Source organism: Lygodium microphyllum, chromosome 10 (assembly GCF_053477565.2).
Source record: "Lygodium microphyllum isolate KBCC chromosome 10, Lygodium_microphyllum_v1.1.10, whole genome shotgun sequence".
In the NCBI taxonomy this organism is placed as follows: Eukaryota; Viridiplantae; Streptophyta; class Polypodiopsida; order Schizaeales; family Lygodiaceae; genus Lygodium; species Lygodium microphyllum.
This window is the reverse complement of record NC_141144.1, coordinates 60,693,069-60,712,806: the sequence shown is the minus strand read 5'-3', so window position 1 is coordinate 60,712,806 and position 19,738 is coordinate 60,693,069. Positions and strand designations below refer to the sequence as shown.

General features: G+C 41.3%; 1 protein-coding gene across 4 annotated transcripts in view; it reads left to right on the top strand.

Moving 5' to 3' along the window:
- Positions 1-7,798, top strand: part of LOC148030062 (3'-5' exonuclease domain-containing protein / K homology domain-containing protein / KH domain-containing protein) — a 33,039-nt gene extending 25,241 nt beyond the window's left edge. For 3 of the 4 annotated variants that reach the window (XM_087686340.1, XM_087686341.1, XM_087686339.1), the window contains exons 5-10: positions 536-632; positions 5,530-5,576; positions 5,731-5,947; positions 6,891-7,017; positions 7,213-7,255; positions 7,352-7,798. In XM_087686340.1, the coding sequence (XP_087542466.1) occupies positions 536-632; positions 5,530-5,576; positions 5,731-5,947; positions 6,891-7,017; positions 7,213-7,255; positions 7,352-7,420 (600 nt within the window). In that variant the 3' untranslated portion in view covers positions 7,421-7,798. Of the gene's footprint in view, positions 1-535; positions 633-5,529; positions 5,577-5,730; positions 5,948-6,890; positions 7,018-7,181; positions 7,256-7,351 lie in introns of all 4 variants that reach the window. The other variant, XR_015692125.1, reaches the window with a different exon arrangement.
- The last annotated feature ends 11,940 nt before the right edge of the window (positions 7,799-19,738 follow it).

Below are 19,738 nucleotides of genomic sequence, written 5' to 3'. Positions count from 1 at the left end.
GGTGCTCTTGTATTTGGGTATGAAAGAAAGAGGACTCTGAAGATGTGGATTTCAAAGGAACTTTTACGGCCTACAGTGTTCTCTGAGTAACCGTGATTAATATGGTTGATTTGTGAAGGATTTTTGCTTACACCCAAAATGCTTGTAGCAAGAATTATCTCTATTTGCATAGGCGAAAGACATGTCAAGAACTTATCTATACTTTGAGTTTCAGTGCTGCTCCTATGCAACCCTCATCATTTTTGAGTGTGTCATCTCATCTGGTCTTCATGTTTACATTCTTAACCTTATAGATAAGTTACTTTGCAAACTTTTTTTCAGTGTACTGAGGTAATGAAGTGTAGCACCACATTGTAACTGATTACCTTTAAAGGTTTGTTAATTGGGTGTGGTGCATAGGTGCTTTCTCTCAGGACTTTATGTTGAGATGTTTGCTGGGCTAGATTGTTTATGTTGATGCCACTTGTGAAGATTTCTGTTAACAATCCTTTTATTTTTGAGATTCTGATTACAAAGATTGTGGGTTCACATGCAGATTGCCTATTCTTTAATTGAGGAGCAAGAAGGCAAGAAGTGGATTCCAGATGACTATATATCTTTTGTTGACCTTTTGGCTGATGCATGCTACTGTGGTAAGTTTTGATAATTTGTGACAGCCAGTCTTTCATCTAAATTATCAATGTCTTACCTCTTGTAAGGGCATGTGAGAGGGGTGTGCTGAGAACATTGGCTATGTTTGGATGGACGCGCTACCTGTCCCAGGAATTCAAATTTGCAGCTGATTATGTGCTGAAGGTTCTAGACAGGCTTAAATGTTTCATTTTTCTTAACTGTCTACATCTAGATATTAGAATGCAATGGGTATGCACAGAAATCGAAAATCTGGGGCTTGTGGGTGTTTGCTCTTTGAAATCTGCTGTTCTTAGTGATGCGTCCTTAATGGCTCAAAATTTCAGCAACTTAAGTTTATTGAACTTCTGGAAGTAATCATCATTATGTGAGACGAAATAGGGATATAAGTTAGTTGCTTTGAATTACATGGGACCCTGAGTGATCATGCAAAGGTGTTTGTGACTAGGACCATGGACGAGTTTCAAGTCCTGTTCATGTTTAGTCGTTCAGGAAAGTTGGTGCTAATGCATCTGCACCTAGGTTTATATAGAGTTACAAGCAACAGATCTTTCATCCACCCAGGCTCTGTGGCTGTGATTTGTGATGCTTCCTAGCCAGCTCAGGAATTCTACCTATTAACGTAGGGGGCCAACAGTTGGGTGAGCATGGTTGATGAGGATGGAGGCTAGATGGTCCTTTGTCTGTGTGAATTGGATCTCCGACATACAAACAAGCTTGTTCAGATTGCAGTGTCCAAGGCTTTGAATGTGGCTGTGTTGCATGCACCAAGTGCACTCCGGTCACACACAGCGATGACTGTGCTATTTTGTATGAACATTTCATTCTCATAGAAAGGAAAAGTCAAGCCATTAGCCAAAAGGATGCATAAAGCCCGAGTGTACAAGTAGGTGAGTGTGCATCCAGTTTCATTCATGCTCTGCATATTTGCATATATTGTGCATTATCATTATCCCAAGCATTCTTATGGTGCACAACACTTACGCTGTGTCTTACAAGGTTAGGCTTGTGTGAACAGCATGTGTGTTGGATTGCTGCCAATCCTAAGCATCACCATTTCTGATCATCTTCCTATGTGCAGTACAGCCCCATGTTTTATTCCTTACCATGCTTGTAAACTCCGGTTGTTGAGCATATATGTTCAACTGACACCATTGTGGAGCAGTTCTATTTTGCAGCTTATAAGATTGGACAGTTGGGGTTTGGCAGCAAGGTTGTGTCAAAAGATGACGTACTAGCGAGACAGTAGAGTTGGCGGGGAGGGACACGGAGTGAACTCAGCAAACATGGAGAAGAGAAGAGAAGAGAGAAGAAACTTTGATGAATGGAATGATGAAGTTCTGAATCATGGAGTGAATGTGATACAAGGGAACAAGGGTGCCGTAGCACAAGGAAGATGATGAAGACAGCCATGTACCACGAACCGCATGTCCTCCTGAAGGGGTGTGAGGGTAGTGGAGAGGCTGGAGAGAAGAAGTGACAGACTGAATGAATCAGCCGTGAGGAATGAATGAGAGAGTGGCCTATAAATAGGCATAGTTAGTCTAGGATGGCGCCCCTTTTAGGGACTGCAAACCCTAAACGCAAAACGCAGAAACTCAAAAACGCAAACTGCGGGTGAAGGGTTTCTCAACACCCCCTCTCAGGCCCAAAAAGAGGAACAAGAGAAGAGATATGGAGATGGAATGCTACATGTTGAAGAATGCTCATATAGTAGGTGCCACTTGGACAGTGTCTCTCGTGGGGAAATTGTTCACTTGCCTCAGCGCCCTAGTACAAAGATGATGAAAACATGCAATGTATAGGAGGAATGTTAGACTTTGTGTGGTGTTAAGAATCATAAGGATATGCCCGTACTCGATCTTGGGAGGTGGCTCCATGCTAACCAAGTGACCAAGACAAGAAGAGAAGAGGAGGAAGAAGATGTAGAGGATCCCTAAGATCCAAGATTTCCACCGGAAAGGGAACCTACAGTAAAGACCAATAGACAGAGTGAACTGGAGAATCCGAAATACAACCTTGGGAGAGAAGCCACTAGCTCCGTGCATCCATGCTGGAAGGAATACGAAGGCCTCGCGATATAGGTAGTACCTGAAGATCCTGGGTATCAGTAGAAGAGATGACCGGTCGAAGATAGCCACCCCAAGAAAGTAGAGGATGGGTGAAGAACTTCATGTGGAGTAGGTTTCCCCTTTGAGATGGGAGGTGGAGGGGCCCCTGTTGAAGTCGAAGAAGAAGTAGATATCCCCTTTGAGGGCAAAGAAATAACATCTCCCTCTGAATCTCTCTTTGAAGTAGATAGGGAATCCAAAAACTCATGGATCACGGACTCCGAAATGTCTGATGACGAAGGAAGTGCCGCTGGTCATGCTAAAGGTATCTGGGGTGCCGAAGAGCTCCCAGAGGTAGCCTCTCGAACCTGGGTAGTCGAGGGTGGGGAAGGGTGGGGCTCAGAATGAGCAAGAGGTGGGCAACAGTCGCTCTCTCAGTGGAGCAAACTGGGTAGCCAAAGAAGAGGAAGGAGTCGAGCAGCCACTGTCTCTGGAAGGAGTAGACTGATGAGGAGATGGTATCAAACAATCACTGTCTCTCGATGGAGCGGACTGCAGATCCATAGGTCGTGGAAGCCACTGTACCTAAAAATAAGTGGGAGAAGATTGCCGTTAACATTGCGACAATCTCCAGGAGGTCATAGCACTAATCGATCCTCCATATGCTCAAAAGGACGTAGTGCGCATCGGATGTGTCTTAGTGCCTTGAGCATAGTACTCTAATAGTCGATGTAGAATGATCTTTGTGGCCCAGAAAGGAGAGGTGGCACAAGGAGTGCCTGGTGGAAGACGTATATACTCCGGGGGGATGGGGAGCAAGGATCGAAGTCGGCAAGCATCGGTGGTGTGTCCAGTGATGCCATAGTAGGAGCATCCAATATTCTGGTCATCTATTGGTAAAGAAGCTATGGGTACCAGTATGCCTTGTTGAAGAAGGAAGAGGTCAGCCACCATGAACCACGAACTGCAATGTCCGCCTCAAGGGGTGTAAGGGCAGTGTGAAGCACGAACCGCAATGTTCACCTCAAGGGGTGGGAGGGCAGTGGAAGGGCTGGAAGTGAGCTACCAGTGGAAGGAGGATGTGACCAGCAGTAAGAGTTTGCAACCAGTAGAAAAACACAGGTGAGGAGAGAGAAAGACTAAAAACGTAGGCAGGACAGTTTGCAGGAGAGAGAAAGACTAAAAACGTAGGCAACAGGTGAGAGAAAGACTAAAAACGCAGGCAGGACAGCCTGTAGGAGAGAGACTGAAAACGCAGGAAAAACAGCCTGCAGGAGAGAGAAAGACAAAAAACGTAGGCAGTAGGTGAGAGAAATACTAAAAACGCAGGCAGGACAGCTTGCAGGAGAGAGAAGACTAAAAACGCAGAAAAAAACAGCAGCAGCAATCAGTATGCTGAAATCAGCTCCGAACAGTGCGTGGTAGGCTGGAAACAGGCGCCAGACTGTTGTAGACAGCAATGGCCAACTTGGACTGCAATGTCCTCCATGTCCGGGGTGTGGGCAGCAAGCTGAAATACCTGAAATATGCAAAAACGAGATTGTTTTCTGAATGGAGAGTGATCAACAACAGTCACTTTGCTGTAAACAGCTACAAACTGCGGGTGGAAGGCTGGAAACAGGTGCTAGACTGTAGATGATAGCAAGGGACAACTAAGACTGCGATGTTCTCCGCGAAAGGGGTGTGGGCAGCAGGCTGAAAACACTTGAAACCTGCAAAAACGAGATTTTGATGCAGCGGAAAAAGAAGATAAGTGGATGCCGAACCCGCCACCGGTCTTTGCCTTCACTGGAGTGGAGGATCTTTGCCGCTGTTTGAGCAGATCCAACTCTGATACCATGTCAAAAGATGACGTACCAGCAAGACAGTAGGGTTGGCGGGGAGGAACGCGGAGTGAACTCAGCAAACATGGAGAAGAGAAGAGAAGAGAGAAGAAACTCTGATAAATGGAATGATGAAGTTCTGAATCATGGAGTGAATGTGATACAAGGGAACAAGGGTGCCGTAGCACAAGGAAGATGATGAAGACAGCCACGTACCACGAACCACAATGTCCTCCTGAAGGGGTGTGAGGGTAGTGGAGAGGCTGGAGAGAAGAAGTGACGGACCGAATGAATCAGCCGTGAGGAATGAATGAGAGAGTGGCCTATAAATAGGCATAGTCAGTCTAGGATGATGCCCCTTTTTGGGGCTGCAAACCCTAAACGCAAAACGCAGAAACACAAAAATGCAAAACGCGGGTGAAGGGTTTCTCAACAGGTTAGACCGGTAAGAACAGCTTGTGTATTGTGATTGCTGCCAGTCCTAAGCATCACCATTTCTGATCATCTTCCGATGTGCAGTTCAGCCCTGTGTTTTCTACCTTACCATGCTTGTAAAATTGGGTCATTGAGCATAGATGTTCAACTGACATCACTGTGGAGCACTGCTATTTTTTAGCCTTTAGAATTTGATAGTTGTGTTGTTTGGCAGCAATTGATAAGCAGGGCAGACATAATCTGCTCCTGGACTCCGGCAGAATTGCATGAGCTTGAAGCATCAACTTTGATCAACTTGTGCTGTGGTTGCATTTTTTTGTTATACTAGTGCCTAGTTAGTTGAACGTGATTCTTATATGGGATTGGAGTTGGAGCCGTAATTCATTTAAAAACCAATTTAATTGCTTGTAAGTTTGTTCATTACATTACATTTTAATTATTGAGATTTGGATTCTACCTGGGTTTTAATATTTTTAACCTCATGTAGAACCAGATCTAATTGAGGGTCTTTTTTGTTTTACTTTTCTGTGTTGAATTGGACTCTCCACTGTTTCAATATAGCTGAGTGTAACGTGGATGCTTCATTGCAGGGGTGGCTTATAATGAAAAGGAAGAAGTTCGTAGCCTACTAAGAAAGGTGATCAGATTATGGGGATTATATTTGTACTGCAACAAGTTGTAATAATATTATTTTTAATTTTTCCTTTTTTCACCCTTGGGGGGGGGGGGGGGGGGTTTACTGGATGAACTTCAAAAGTCATGTATGGAAAACTGACTCCTTGTGTGTGCAGAATCCAGAATTTTGGACACAACGGCCATTGACAGAGAGAATGAAACGTGTTGCTGCAGATGATGTAAGGTTTCTTCTTCATATACATCACATGATGGTGGAAAAACTGGGAGAGATCACAGTATGGCAACTTGCTGTCAGAGGATCTCTTTATTGTCGCTGTTTTTGCATTGATGGTGAGGATTGTCAAGATTGGCCAGCTCTTCCAGCTCCTCCAGGTTGACATCTTTCTCATTAGTTGAAATGTACATGTCCAGGATTTTCTTGTTGAACTGTGGGTAAATTGAATGGCCAGTTCTCTACAAATTTCTATTTCAGGAGTATGCTAGACATTTCTTGAGATCAGATGTATCTCTTTGACATTTTACAAATATTACAAGATTTGCAACGGATTGAATGGTATACTTTGAAGCTTAATGTATTCTGGGAACATTCAACAGTGTACCAAGTGCCTTCTAATTTAGCGTTGGCCTTCAAGTATTCACCTTTGACTTTGTAATGATTTGGAATGTATGTAATAAATCCTAGATTGTTGCTGTACTTTTTTGGCTAAATTTGAGTCCTTGTCTGAGATTGTGGATATTTTTTGTACATCTTTGTTTGCCTTCTCTTATTCCACAAGAATGATTAAGAGACACAAATGTGGCACTTTCTTGTCGACTTCTAGTCACTTCATGGCCCCACGCTTGGATAAAATACTTTTTATCTGCAAATATTGTGGCCTTTCTAGAATTAAAGTTTAAGAGAATTCACATACCTTGTGACTTGTTTTTTTATGGACACCTTCAAAGACTGCTTGAACAAGCTTCTCTGGAGGTCTCAGACCAAAAATATTCAATTGTCTTCCAGATAAACAATTATAATTTGTTGCAAAGAAAAAAGGGAAAAAGATTAATTGAGAGAACATATCCATTTTGGAAAATGATACAGAAGATAGGGCTTTGTTTATTATAGAATTTTTGAGTAAGCAGTTTTATCTGGGTGGCTGACAATCAACACAAAGAAAAAGAATCTAAGACTTTTCTTTTTCCAAGAAAATAGAAGTTGGAAATATGTTAGTTTTCTGTTTTGTTTCTATTTGCTCTGGTTTTGAATGCCAACTCTTTTATTGAGGAAGAGCTAGCAAGTTGCAGCTTCTGAAATACTGAGGTTTTGCTGCAGAGCAAGTAAGAGGAGAGGCTGACGAGTTGCAAGAAGTTCTATCTGTTGTGGATGTGCCCCCAGGAAGAATGGGGCGTGTCATAGGCAGGAAGGGTGCCTCCATTTTACCCATCAAGGAGTCGTGCAGGTATTGGCCTTTACTGATAACTCAGACTTAAAGAGTATTGCTGCATCTTGCATGCTTGGGCAGGAAGCTGTGGCTTGCATATGCAATGCGTTTAGTACAGATTGCTTCCTAAGTAGGTTGCAGAAGCTCAATATGGTCTACATTGTCTTACTGTTGGAGTGCAGATGCTAACAACAAATCTTATCGTGAGCGCAGAGCCAATATATTTATCGGCGGTGCCAAAGGGCCCTCAGACAAGGTACCCAATTTAAGCTTTCTGAACAAGTTCAATAAGTTTTTATTGCAGATGGCATCCATTTTTGGATCCTTAAGTAAGAGTCCAGTATGTGTGCAGGTTTTTGTTATTGGAACCTTGAAAGAAGTTCGCAAAGCTGAGGCCATTCTCCGAGGGCGAATGCTTTGAGGCACAATGAGACTGATTGACTGAAAATGGATCTGTGGAAGGTTCAAACTGCCAGTTAAATTGGACTGGTGTGTAGGCTGTACTTGCGTGTTGTAACCTGCTTGGTTTTGTGGTTGGTGTCAAGAAGTATTCTGTGATTATAAATCGACAGATATTTGGAAACTCCTGTACAGTCATGGAGATGCTTGGACATCAGCATCACAAACTTCGTCTGAAGTACTTTTCTGAGCATAGAGCTTGGCTCCTTTATTTGTGTGGCTTCTTGTGTCTGCTGTCTTTGATTTGAATGGTAGGTGTTTTCTCAGCTTCCACCAAACAAGTTATCCCTTCAGATTCTGTCTATAATCCCACTTGAATCTGAGGCTTTTCTTATGGTCACTGCAAATCTTGCATGTTTTTCCAGTGGTTTTAAGTGTGATCTAAGATTGGTAGCATTGTGAAGACGGTTCATCTCTGTTAGTGTAATTTCTAGTACTAGTTCTCTGGAGTACATTTAATGTTTAAGGGGCTGTAGGGTAGATTAATCAGTCTTAAGTTATTTGGTAGATAGGCACTCGCTTCATCACATAGCAATTATTCACATGAACCAGAGAATTATAGCCTAGATTGGCATATTGCCTGTAGCCGCAGGATGGGTAGGGTATTTAAAGCATGAGTTTTAAGTAGGTTTTAAGTAGTCAATAGTTGCTTGATTTTATCGTAGTCAATAGTTGCTTGATGTGATTGGGTAGGGTATTTAAAGCATGAGTTTTAAGTAGGTTTTATCGTAGTCAATAGTTGCTTGATGTGACATAGGTTTTTTCATCTCCAAGGGATATTAGTAAGCTTGTTTACTTACCATGTTTTGCAATATGTTTGTTTCTTTGAGCGAGTAAATCAATGAACTTAAATTTCCCTAAGAAGTCGAGAATTGAGATTATGACCAATGTGTATGAGAGGAAGTTAAGAAACACATATGACTAATGTTAGAGAGAGAGAGAGAGAGCTCGCTCTCAAAGGTGTATATGAGAAAGCATTGTTCTCCTAGATTGTAACTTCAAATTATTTTGAGTGCCACTGCAGGAAATGCAAACATTACATCTACCAGAGTTTCTAAATATATCGAAACCCTAAGTAGTCAACACCATATGCTTTTTGAACTATGCTATGATTGTTTCACCAGATTCATTGTCCATTGGTTTTGCTTTAAAAGCACAAACTTACTATTGTAGGTATCCCTCCCATGTGCTTGGCTCCTTGGTTTGGTAGTGTTGTGATGATTGTGGAAAAATGCCTTGAGCTACATTTGAAAGCTAGGGTAGGAGCTCAAACTTAACCCTCTTCAATTTGATACAATGAGCTAGGATAGAAAGTTGCACACAATGAAGGCGTATTGGTGGTGTTTCACATTCAACAATTGTAGGTAACAAATTTTGAGTGCCCTTTCAAGTATGAAAGAAGGCTTAAAGATCTCTTTGATGGATTCCCTCAAATCATTCTTGCGGAGATAGGAGCTCGAATTAGCTCCCCCTTGTGAACTGATGAAGGGACCTATGCTTCCTTGTGTATGAAGGTTGACAAATCCCTTGGAGTGGGTGGGCTCCTCATGGGATTGTACAAACCCATGTGGGAAGTTTGCAAGCAAGATTGCACTAAATTTTTGATTGCATGTGTCAATCAAACGATGATCCCTCCATAGCTCATTCAAGGTGTGGTAAAGGTAATTCCTAAGTCTACCTCAAGACTTGAGGTGAGTTGGTGGAGGCCTCTTACAATGTTGACAATTTCTCACATGCTATTAATGAAGGCCTTTGCATTAAGGATGAAGTGCATTCTTGCTAAAGCATTGCACCCTCGCTAGTACAAGTTTTTCTTCAAGAGGAAAATCCAAGAGTTAGTATTGAACCCCTCTTTGGTAGTTGATTGGGTGCTAAAGGTAGTGGGTAGAAATGCATTTTGGTCAACATGAATCTTGATAAGACATGACAAGATTGCCTATGAATTTAGTATGTAGGTGATGTAGTTGATGGGCTTTGATCCTAGTTCATCTACATGGTGGCTACTCTTTTCTATAAAGGGTTGGCAAAGTTGTGGATTAATAGGAGCCCTCTACCCCTTTCCCTTTGAAGTGGTCAATAAGGCAAGTTTGCCTCCCTTGTCATTGTGACCCACTACTAATGAAAATGGACTAGCTCATTTTGTAAAAGTCATTGCAAGTACTACAATTGCCTAACGATAACAATTTAGGCTCTCAATACTTCGCTAATGATAACACCAATATAATCTAAGTTGAAGAGAGGTATTTGGAAGCATTGTTGGAGCTTTTAAACATTGAATAAAATGATCAAGGATTAAGGAAGATGGACTAGGCAAGGTTGCCTTTCTTTTCCGTTGTGTTAGACCCACTAATAAGGAAGATGGACTATCTCATTTAGAAAGTCGTTGCTAGTATTATAGTTGCCTAATGACAACAATTTTGGCTCTTAGTTCTTTGTGGATGGTAACACCAACATAATCAAGGTTGAAGAGAGGTATTTGGAAGCATTGTTGGAGCTTTTTAACATTGAATAAAACAATATTGTTGTATGTGGACTATGATGGACCTTGGGATTGGATTTATGGATATGGCTTTAGGGTCATTGAAAAAGGGGAAATCACAAGATATTTGGGTTGCCTAGGGGGCTTAGGAGTCACTAAAAACCAAAAGTTTATGTGATTCTTGACGCAAGTGAAGAATAGGATATTGGGAGGGAGAAAGTGCCTCTATGTGTCGTAAACTTGTGATTGTCCACTTGATGTTGTTTGCCTTGGTGAAGGTAGGCAAATCGCCTTTAGCAATGCAACTTTTTGGAAGTCTAGGGATAGGCAGTTGGCACCCTTATAGGAGGTACATCACTATTGATATAATCAAAGGAGGCTTGGGAGTGGCTTGTAGCATAAAGCGGATTGAATGCTAGTGAGCTTTAGCTAATAGCTAAATTGATGATCAACCTTGGTCAATTTTGATGTAGTATTGGATGCTAATGGCTAAATTGCATGGGGGCCTGTGGTCGAGAATGTCATGGGAACATGTTTTCAATAGCTACGAGTTGGTGAGGGTCAAGATTCCTCAATTGGAGATTCACACGAAGGTCGATACATTGAAAATGTTTGGCGAAGATGGTCAATGGGCTATACATTCCTTTGACATTTTATTCCACACATCACAAGCAACATGGTTTTACAAAAGGTAGTATGCTCTTGAATGGCTAATTTCTTTGAGAATTTATTCCATATACCAAAAATGAGATAGGGTTTTACAATATATATATATATATATATGCCATTGATTGGTCAAGTCACTCATCTTGTGCCATGGATGCCTTTGGCCAAATCCCATGATGTGCTTCAAGAAGCCTATGTCCCATTTGGATGCATGTGGTTGGTAAAATTTTCAGCTTATTAGTGTGTGCTTCCACTAGCTTTTGGATCATTTGTTCTAGTGTTGGTTGATCATTGATTGGTTGATGAAGAGTTCAGAAATACTAATTTTGATGGTGCTCGAGCTCCTAATGAGGTAGACAAGTGACCACTTTTAGATGGATGGTGATGAGTCAAGGAAAGCATCCTAGAAGTGTGGACTATTAATAGGGATGCTCTTTACGTGGCACAACATTAAAAAAAAGGGGTTTTTAATTTAGATAATATAATGCATGTGGTTTTTTACTCATATGCCCTTGGATGAGTCATGTCATAAGCACTATTTCTTAAAGTGGGTTTACACAAATTGTGCTTAATGGTGGGGTTGCTCTTTCTTACTTTTTGAGCAAGATTTTCTTACTAGCCCTATATTGCTTGTTTTATTCAATCATCCCATGTTGATTCTATTTTACAACCTTGCCTCAGATGGAGACAATGTGCATCTCACATTTCCCATTGGGAGACATTGATTGGTTTGATTGACGGTTTCATGTTCCATACAACTAAGAAAAATAAGCAATGACTACTTGGGCTTTGTTTTATTTGGTATTAAAGTTACATCTTAATACTCAATTTTTTTCTTATTTTCCACATAGAAAGAAATCGGGATAATTTAGGATGGCAAGGTAGGAATGTTCCCTAGAGGGATGGTTTAGACACTTGGGTTATTCGATTGGGGTGGATGTGGCACCTAAGATTTTGGTATTGGATGATATCAAGTGGTCATGTAGTGATGGGCCTAATACAAAGTTAGAATCATAGATGTCTAAGATTTTGTAAATTATTGTAAGATTTTAGTTTTGGAGATGATTGGAGCTCTACCTATTTGTGCCATGGTATGGTGATATGACATCACCAATGGTCATTGTGGGTTTGGTACTACATGTGTGGAGACAACATCTCATCATTTAGTTTTCTACTCATTTGCAAGTTAGATATGGGATTTCATTTTTAAGTTTCGACTGTAATGACATACAATGGACTGTTGGAAAGATTTTCTCACATCAAAACACTGAAATGTTGACATTAACATTTGCATTGGATTGGGCTTTGGCACATTTTCTATACTAGAAATACTTTTGACTTTGCTTCTAGTATCCATAGTCATATTAATCACATTGGAGGCTTATTATAGTGGTAGGTAGCTCATTATCAATAGATGTGGATGTTCCATAGTTTTAGGTTGTTTTTTGCATGATTGCTATTATTGTTTGTGCACGATGTCTATTTAGGCTTTCCCAAAAGGCTATGTAAAAAACTTGAAGGCTTGACTATCTCCCTTGGCACCTCCAAGTGCTTCCAAAGCATCAAACTTACAAGAACTAAAAGTATGTCCTAGGGACTAAAAAGTAGCATCCTAAGTTTCTTCCCCTTGTATTGAAGCTACCACATATGACTCCAAGACTTTGCCTTAGAGAGAATCAAAGGATGATCACCAAAGCAATATCCCCATTATATATATACCCCTCTACAGTGGATTGTTAGGGAATTTCCTAACTTGCACACAACTTTCATTATCTAATTAAGAAATCTCAATCTTAAGACTCATCATTCAGTCCCTATATGATTGGATATTAACAATTCTTAGTCTACACTTTATCGTTTGGCAAGGTCTACTTTCTCAAGGGACACACCTTATAATTTTTTCTAAGGGTCATATTGGCTTAAGGTAGGGTTCCCAAATGCTAGAATAGTTGCATCTCCTACTAGTTTCTATCTTTGATTGGCTATTATATCCCCCAAACAATTTTGTGGTATAATGCATTGTTAGCTTGTCATGATCTAGCTAGAGTATCTTATTTTTAAATGAAAAATGACATGTTAGATAGCACCTAGAACCATGACTTGGAGTCGATCAATAATTATATTTGAAGATGGTGGATGTTGGTCTAGTTTGTGTTGGAACCATCTCTAAGCACTAGGTGTTGCTTTGAGTATCTTGTCTTGGACACACAATCTTTTAGTGCTAATGTCTCCTCATATTCTTGTAGACTAAGGCTATTCACAAAAGAAGAATAATGAGTGTCTTAAGATGAAAATGATGTTGGTGGGGTGTTAGTGTGTATTCCCTCTTATTCTAAAACTTACCCTCTTCCTCTAATTCCTTCTTCTATGTAATACCCTCTGATTATTAACTCTCTATTTTATCTCTTCACTTTGCTAACCCTTAAGGATTTAGATTATCTATTTGTACTTAGAACACACTGGAAAACAACATTTTTGGGACATTAGTTTCTTTGCATGAACTCCATGGTTTTGGCCCAATAATATTAGCTCCTAATAAACCTTTCTAGCCCTTTAGGTCTTGCATAGAGATTACAACCAAGTAAATAAATTGCACACGTGCACATACAATACTCACACTAAATAGCACCCAAAAATATAACAATTATGTGCTAATGGCATGCCCAAAAAAATGAATTATTCCCTAGAATCCATTTAATAATCTGCTCGTCACAACACAAACCATGTTAGTTCCCAACCATCTAATTATTAGGCATAATTCGACCAGTGCTACACGCATGGCCATGCATAACAAGTCATTATCATTTGGCACATAGACAAAGAAAATCCAATAAGTAAATAAATAAATAATCATCTTATTTTCATAGCAATTATTATACCATACACATAGGTATACATACAACTTTTTCTTAGTCTTTGATTATACACTTGCATATATCTACTCACATTCACATATCTCACACACACATACACATATCATTCTCACCATGTTCAAGAATACAATAGAATCACATGGTTGTTCTATATATACAATTGTCCTTGCTCCATTATTTTGCTCTACATATACAATAGCCCTTAGTCTAACATAGTCATTCTTTGTTTTAATTTCATACAAACACTAGTGAACTTACATGTTCTTTCACCCACAAGTGTAAGTTTATACACTCTCTCACCCACCTATATTAGCTTAGATACAAGCACACATATACTTACATACACACACATGCACACACATTCACATACTAATTTTTGGTCTTTTAAGACTATGCCATCATATTGAACTCTCTTTAGTGTAATTTTGCTTACCATCTCCTCGTGCCTAGTTAATTACAAGCATTAACAAGATTATATACAAACACAATCTTCCAAAATTGCACACATTAGAAGGCTATTTGTGTGTTATACACACCTATATACCCAAACTCACAATCACTTATACACCCCTAGTATTACCCTATCTAGACCCTTTTATATACTTTCATTATATGCGAATGTACTCCTAGACCTAATTCTCTTTCAAAGAAAAAAGAACCTTTTGGGAGAGGAAGGAAAAAAATCAAAAATTGCCTTGCACTTTTGATTCCCTATGGGGCCCACCTACTAGCGTAGGGGCCTTGTTTTATTAAAGGTAAAAATTTGTTTTGGGGGTGGGATAGAGGGACAAGCCTATTTGTGGTGGGACCAAGGGAAAAAAGGGAGTGGGTAAAATGTGCACATTACCCCTAAACTCCCATTGGTCCACCCTCAAATCTCTTGTCATTGGGAGAGTCACTAATTGTTGAGCCAAAGGGCCACTTTTTAGTCCATATTTCCTCTAATGATCATGCTTTCAAGTTAATGCATGATAGTGTGGAATACTGTTAGAGTAAAATGGGGTGAGATAATCCACGTATCCCTACATGAATTTTGCAAGCATGCATGTATTATACTCATGTTGTACTGTAACCTATCTAAGCATTGCAAGGCAAATCTCATATTACAAGAAGGCATGCATGGCCTACATTCTTACTTGTGATGATCCATAGATCGATAATTTTACTCTTTCATAAGATTTGGAGCTTAACAGTCTTTTTAGCAAACCTATTTTCACCATATGATGGCACATTATTAGTTGTGTCTATCCTTATGAATGTGAAAGCATAGGTCATCATTCTAGTTGTGTATGTGCATTCCATATTCTCATTATTAATCCTTCCCTTCAACTACATGAGCCTACTCTCCTTAAAATCACAACATGATATTCCCATGTATCTAAATGAATGAATATAGTAGATCTTACAAGTAGATTGATTGACTTAATCTTATAGATAAAAGTAAAGCAAAAAATATCATTTGTACATTCATACTGAGAGTAGATTCCTATCTTAACACTACCATGAGGCTTGTGATAGTTGGCTAATACAATAGTTGTGGACATTAGTATATTGACATAATAAAGTCTTGTGTACAATTCACTATGCTAGATTATTACTCTTACACTATCTTGTTGTTCCCATGGCTTTTGGGTTTGCAAACCACAATGGGCAATGGGAGAGGGCTAGCCCAAAGTGTTACTAATCAAATCACTATATTAAATATAAAAAATTTCACTTTTTCGACACTTAATTGTCACTAAGCAACTCAACAACCTTTTCATGCTTTACCAAGTTTGAAATTTTCATCAACCATTTCATGCAAACCAACCAATCTCATAAACCTTTTCATTATTTTAAACATTTTGAATTTATAATTTGAGGAGCTTGTCAAAATCATTGCGCAATGCTTTTTGGATTGTTGAACCAGGTTCAACACCCAAGGCTTGGTGGGAACATGTTCTTAAATATGCCTAAAGACCAAATTGCCCTAACTGTTGCAAAGCACCGAGAGAATCTATGTGTGGAGCACCTAAGATGAGAGAGAGAGAGAGAGAGAGAGAGAGAGAGAGAGAGAGGAGAGAGAGAGAGAGAGAGAGAGGGGGGCTCCTTGTGACTAGTTGATGTAGGGAATACTTGAATGGGTGTGTCATTCATAGAGAATCTATACCTGTATTGTTACATTGCAACTTAATGGAAAACAAAGCAATATACATAGGATGATGCGATTGTGATAAAATTTAATGAACAGTCCATTGTGATAAAAGAAATACATGCCTTCATCGATGCCATCTTGGAGTAGCATTAGGCTTGCCCACTCATTATCAAAAAGGGCCCTAACAGGTTGAGCACCTCGAGATTCCATAGGTTGGTTGAAAACCCATGGAGATTGTTGGTGGGCTTCTAGCTAGCATATTGCAAAATGGAATAGAATAGAAAACAAATTAAATTTACATGAAAACTAACTCTATCATACATGAATGCTTAAATCACTATCCTACTAATGTGAATTACTAAGAGATGCACCAACCAACAGATATGTCCATCCATTGGTGTGCGCCCCGCCCCGCCCCCCCGTCGGCCCAATTCTTCCATATGTAGAATAAAATAGGTCCATTTGCCCTAGGTGCCACTTTTGCAAAAGCAATATTGCCATGTTTCCACGCTTATTTCAATAGTGTCATACGCAAGGCCCGGAAGTTGTCAAGATAAGCTTCAATGAAGTTGAATAGATCATAGAAGAGGACGTGCTAGTAGCCTCCAAGAGACTAGTTAGGAGGATGTTGAGCATGCTCTTAGTCCTCCATACTGGCCCCAAATCACTATATGATAGTATAGGCCACCAACCTTTCAATGGACCTCCAAACCTTTGAACCAACTTCGAAGCTTGCATGTCACCAAGTTGTGTTGGTGTATGTTAATCCTCAAACGAACGAAGGTGGAAAATCCGAAAAAGCTAAAGCAGAAGACAAAGACAAAGAGAAACGGAAGACAAAGACGCACAAGGAGAAGAGTCCTAAATAAGTGAGAAAGGCGCACAAGGAAAAGCGCAAGTCAAAAATTTTGTAAAAGAGCGCAAGCGCATCATGGTTTAATTCAAGGAGCGCCAGGTTCTCATCCATGCAATTTGTAAATGTAGATGGGCGGTGGAAAGGAAGCTAGGAAGAAGAAGGACAATGGGAAAAAGGGCCTCGGCTATGGCCGGCCATGTAAAAAAAGGGAAAAGGGGATGGCCGCCCAAAAGGGATTTAGGGTTTTGTATATAAAGTTGAAAAGTGAATGAGAAGCTCATTCTTGTGTGTGGCCAAAAGTAGCTCTCCTCTTCTTCTTCTTCTTGTTCTTACTTGCTTGAGCTTGTGCTTGAGAGAGGGAGTGTGAGAGTGTGAGGGAGTGAGTGTGTGAGGGTGAGGGACCGAGGAGGAGAAGCTCTCCATCTTCTCCTCTGTTCTTAGAGCTTGGAGCTTGGAGCTTGAGGATGGAGCTTGCTTGAAGCTTGCACTTGGATCGTGGAGCTACCGGAGTGCGCGGGAGAGGAGGTAACTCGAACGGCACGGAGGTAAGCTCACTATACCCGTAGATATGGATGGCACGTCGGTTATGTGAGAGGTAGTCATTAGTGCTCGGCTTGGAACTGTTGAAACAATAAGCGGTCCGTGGGTCTTGGCGGTTGAGCGAAGGCTCCCACATTTTGGTTCCGTTGCCGAGACCAACGGATTCAAGCCTTGAGCGCTTGTGCACTTTGAATCGAGCATCAAAGTAAGGGTTTCCCCGAACTGGTGCTTGAGATAGGTAGGAAGTGAGGGGGTTGAAGATGGTATTTGATCTCCTTGGCAAGTAGGTTTTTTGTTTTGTTTGAGATTTATGTTGTGAGATGGAGTGGTGTAGGTATTTACTTTGTGATTTGGATGCATTAGAGTAGGAGAAAACAAAGAAAAATAAAGAAAATCAGCATTAGGGTTTCTGCTATCAAAACAGGAAAAGAGGGTTTAATTTGCTTGTGCCGATTTGTACTTTGGAGGTTATTTGCTATTCCAGGGGTATAAAATCCTTCATTCATGTCTATTCTTGCATTCTGGAAGTTTGTGTGACCCCTCAAGACCAAAATCATTAAAAACAAAGCATTATTCATCAAGTCTGCCAAAACTGCACCATGCTCGGCGTGTCCGAGTGACGGCGATTCTGGGCCGAGTCCCAGAATCGGCCCTTGGCCCACTACCACTCGGACCACTTGACTCGGCCCGTCCGAGCGACCCACTCGGCCCGGCTGACTCGGCCCAAAAACTCATTCGGCCCGTCCGAGCGACCCACTCGGCCCAGCCAACTCGGCCCTCAGACATCCAGATTCGGACTGGCCGAATTTGACATTCGAACCAGTCACATTTGGCCCTTCCTACTCGGCCCTCGGACGGTCCGAATCGGGCATTCGGCCCCTGTAATTCGGACCCGTTGGGCCGAATTTAGATTTTCTCAAATTTTAACCTGAAGACAGTGAAATTAACCGAGAAACCATAAGAGCCGAAACCATATCATAGATCGATCACTGGGCTGAAACTTAGAGCAAGTAGTTCAAAATTTGGCTATAAATGGTCCTCCAAATTGCGCATGGTGTTTACCGTAATGGCCCTGCGAGCCCGGGGGGACTGCCCCCCCGGACCCCCGCAGAGGGGGCTCTACCCCCTCTGCACCTCCCCCAAGTAGGTTGGAGGGAAAATGCGCACTGTGACAGGTCCTCCAAATTGGACCCTAGTGTAGCAATGGCTCTACACGAGCATGGATCCTCACTTGTAAAAGAGCAACCAAAAGCCCATACCCGAATAGAGAGAAACAGAGACCCTAGAACCTCAATGGGCCAATCTAGCCATCCAGGGCAAAAAGGCCACACCACAAGAACACAAAGACATTATGTTCAGACCATGTCTAGTCAGAGCGGAAGGCAACATCGGCAAGCTACAAATGCCAAGATGACTAGACATGACACTCTTGACGAGAGATGTACCTTGAGCAACAGTACACAGACAACGCAAGACATTGGTGGAGAATCCACGTTTGGTCATGCAAGTGGGGACTCAAGGGCATCTATCAGAAGGCTTAAATTTACAAGCCAGGACCCGGAAGATGAAGACATAGTACCACCTGCTTATCTTAGGGTCAAACTCACCGCGAAAAGAGAGCATATTATTGATGCTCTGATTGATGAAGGAGCAGATTTTAACATCTTGTCCTATGAATCATGGACCCTACTAGGACAACCAGAGCTCACATCGACTAGTGTGACTCTTAGCCCTTACGGGGGACACCCACAAGCACTCATAGGAAAGTGCAAAATCCTTGCGACAATTGAAACTGAAAGCTTGCATGTCCTATTTCATGTTTCTCCAAATAGTGCTAGTTACGGGAAGGAAACCCTCCTAGGAAGACCCTTCAAAAGGGTGAATAAGTGTGAGGCCGACTATGTAGCACAGAGGATACACCTGACACTACCGGGTGTGAGGATAGTCACAACCTTTAGCAAGGGTGACCTCATCAAACCTCAAGGGAAAGGCAGGGAAGGTGCTGACGTAATAGTCAAGCCTACTAACGAGAGCAAGGACTTGTTGGAAAAACTGATACAAGCACAGGTCGAACAATGAGAACCAGTGAGTGAGACCAGGCCTGAAAAAAGAAGGTCAAGAGACAATGCCAAGGATGGGCTTTGGACTTACAAATATCGTAGAAGACCCCAAAAGAAGCCCAAGCCTTATAGACGCAGGCATCAATGGAGAGTCAATGCAATACCGCGATGGATATCCAAAGCGTTGCTACGTACTCAAGGATATTATGCAGGTAACCAATGGATTTGGGTACCAAAACCCCCTGTTAAACCTCCTTTGTTGACTGAAGGCCAGATCGTATCAAGAGCAAAGAAGCGTAGGAGGAGAACTAAACGAAAAGCCAAGGCTCAAGTCAAAAACAGTGGAGTGACCGAGCCCCTCATGGTCAAAATCAAGAAACCCAACGGGACCAATTGGAGGGTAGATCCTCAGCCTAGCGTGCTTGACAAGCAGATATCAGGTGTAACCGTTGAGGATATGCAAAAGTCACTAGTGCCCAAGGAGCCTTTGATTCCCCAAGAGGATAGCAGGCATCATAGGCACAACATTGCTCATGGCAAGGGTAAATGCTCAACAGAGCAAATAGCAAAATCATCTAACAGCCACGAGCAAATCATTTAGCCCCCACAGTGCCAAGTCCACCCAAGAGTCCTAGATCTCCTACATCCTCTTTTTCCAAACGGACACAAGAA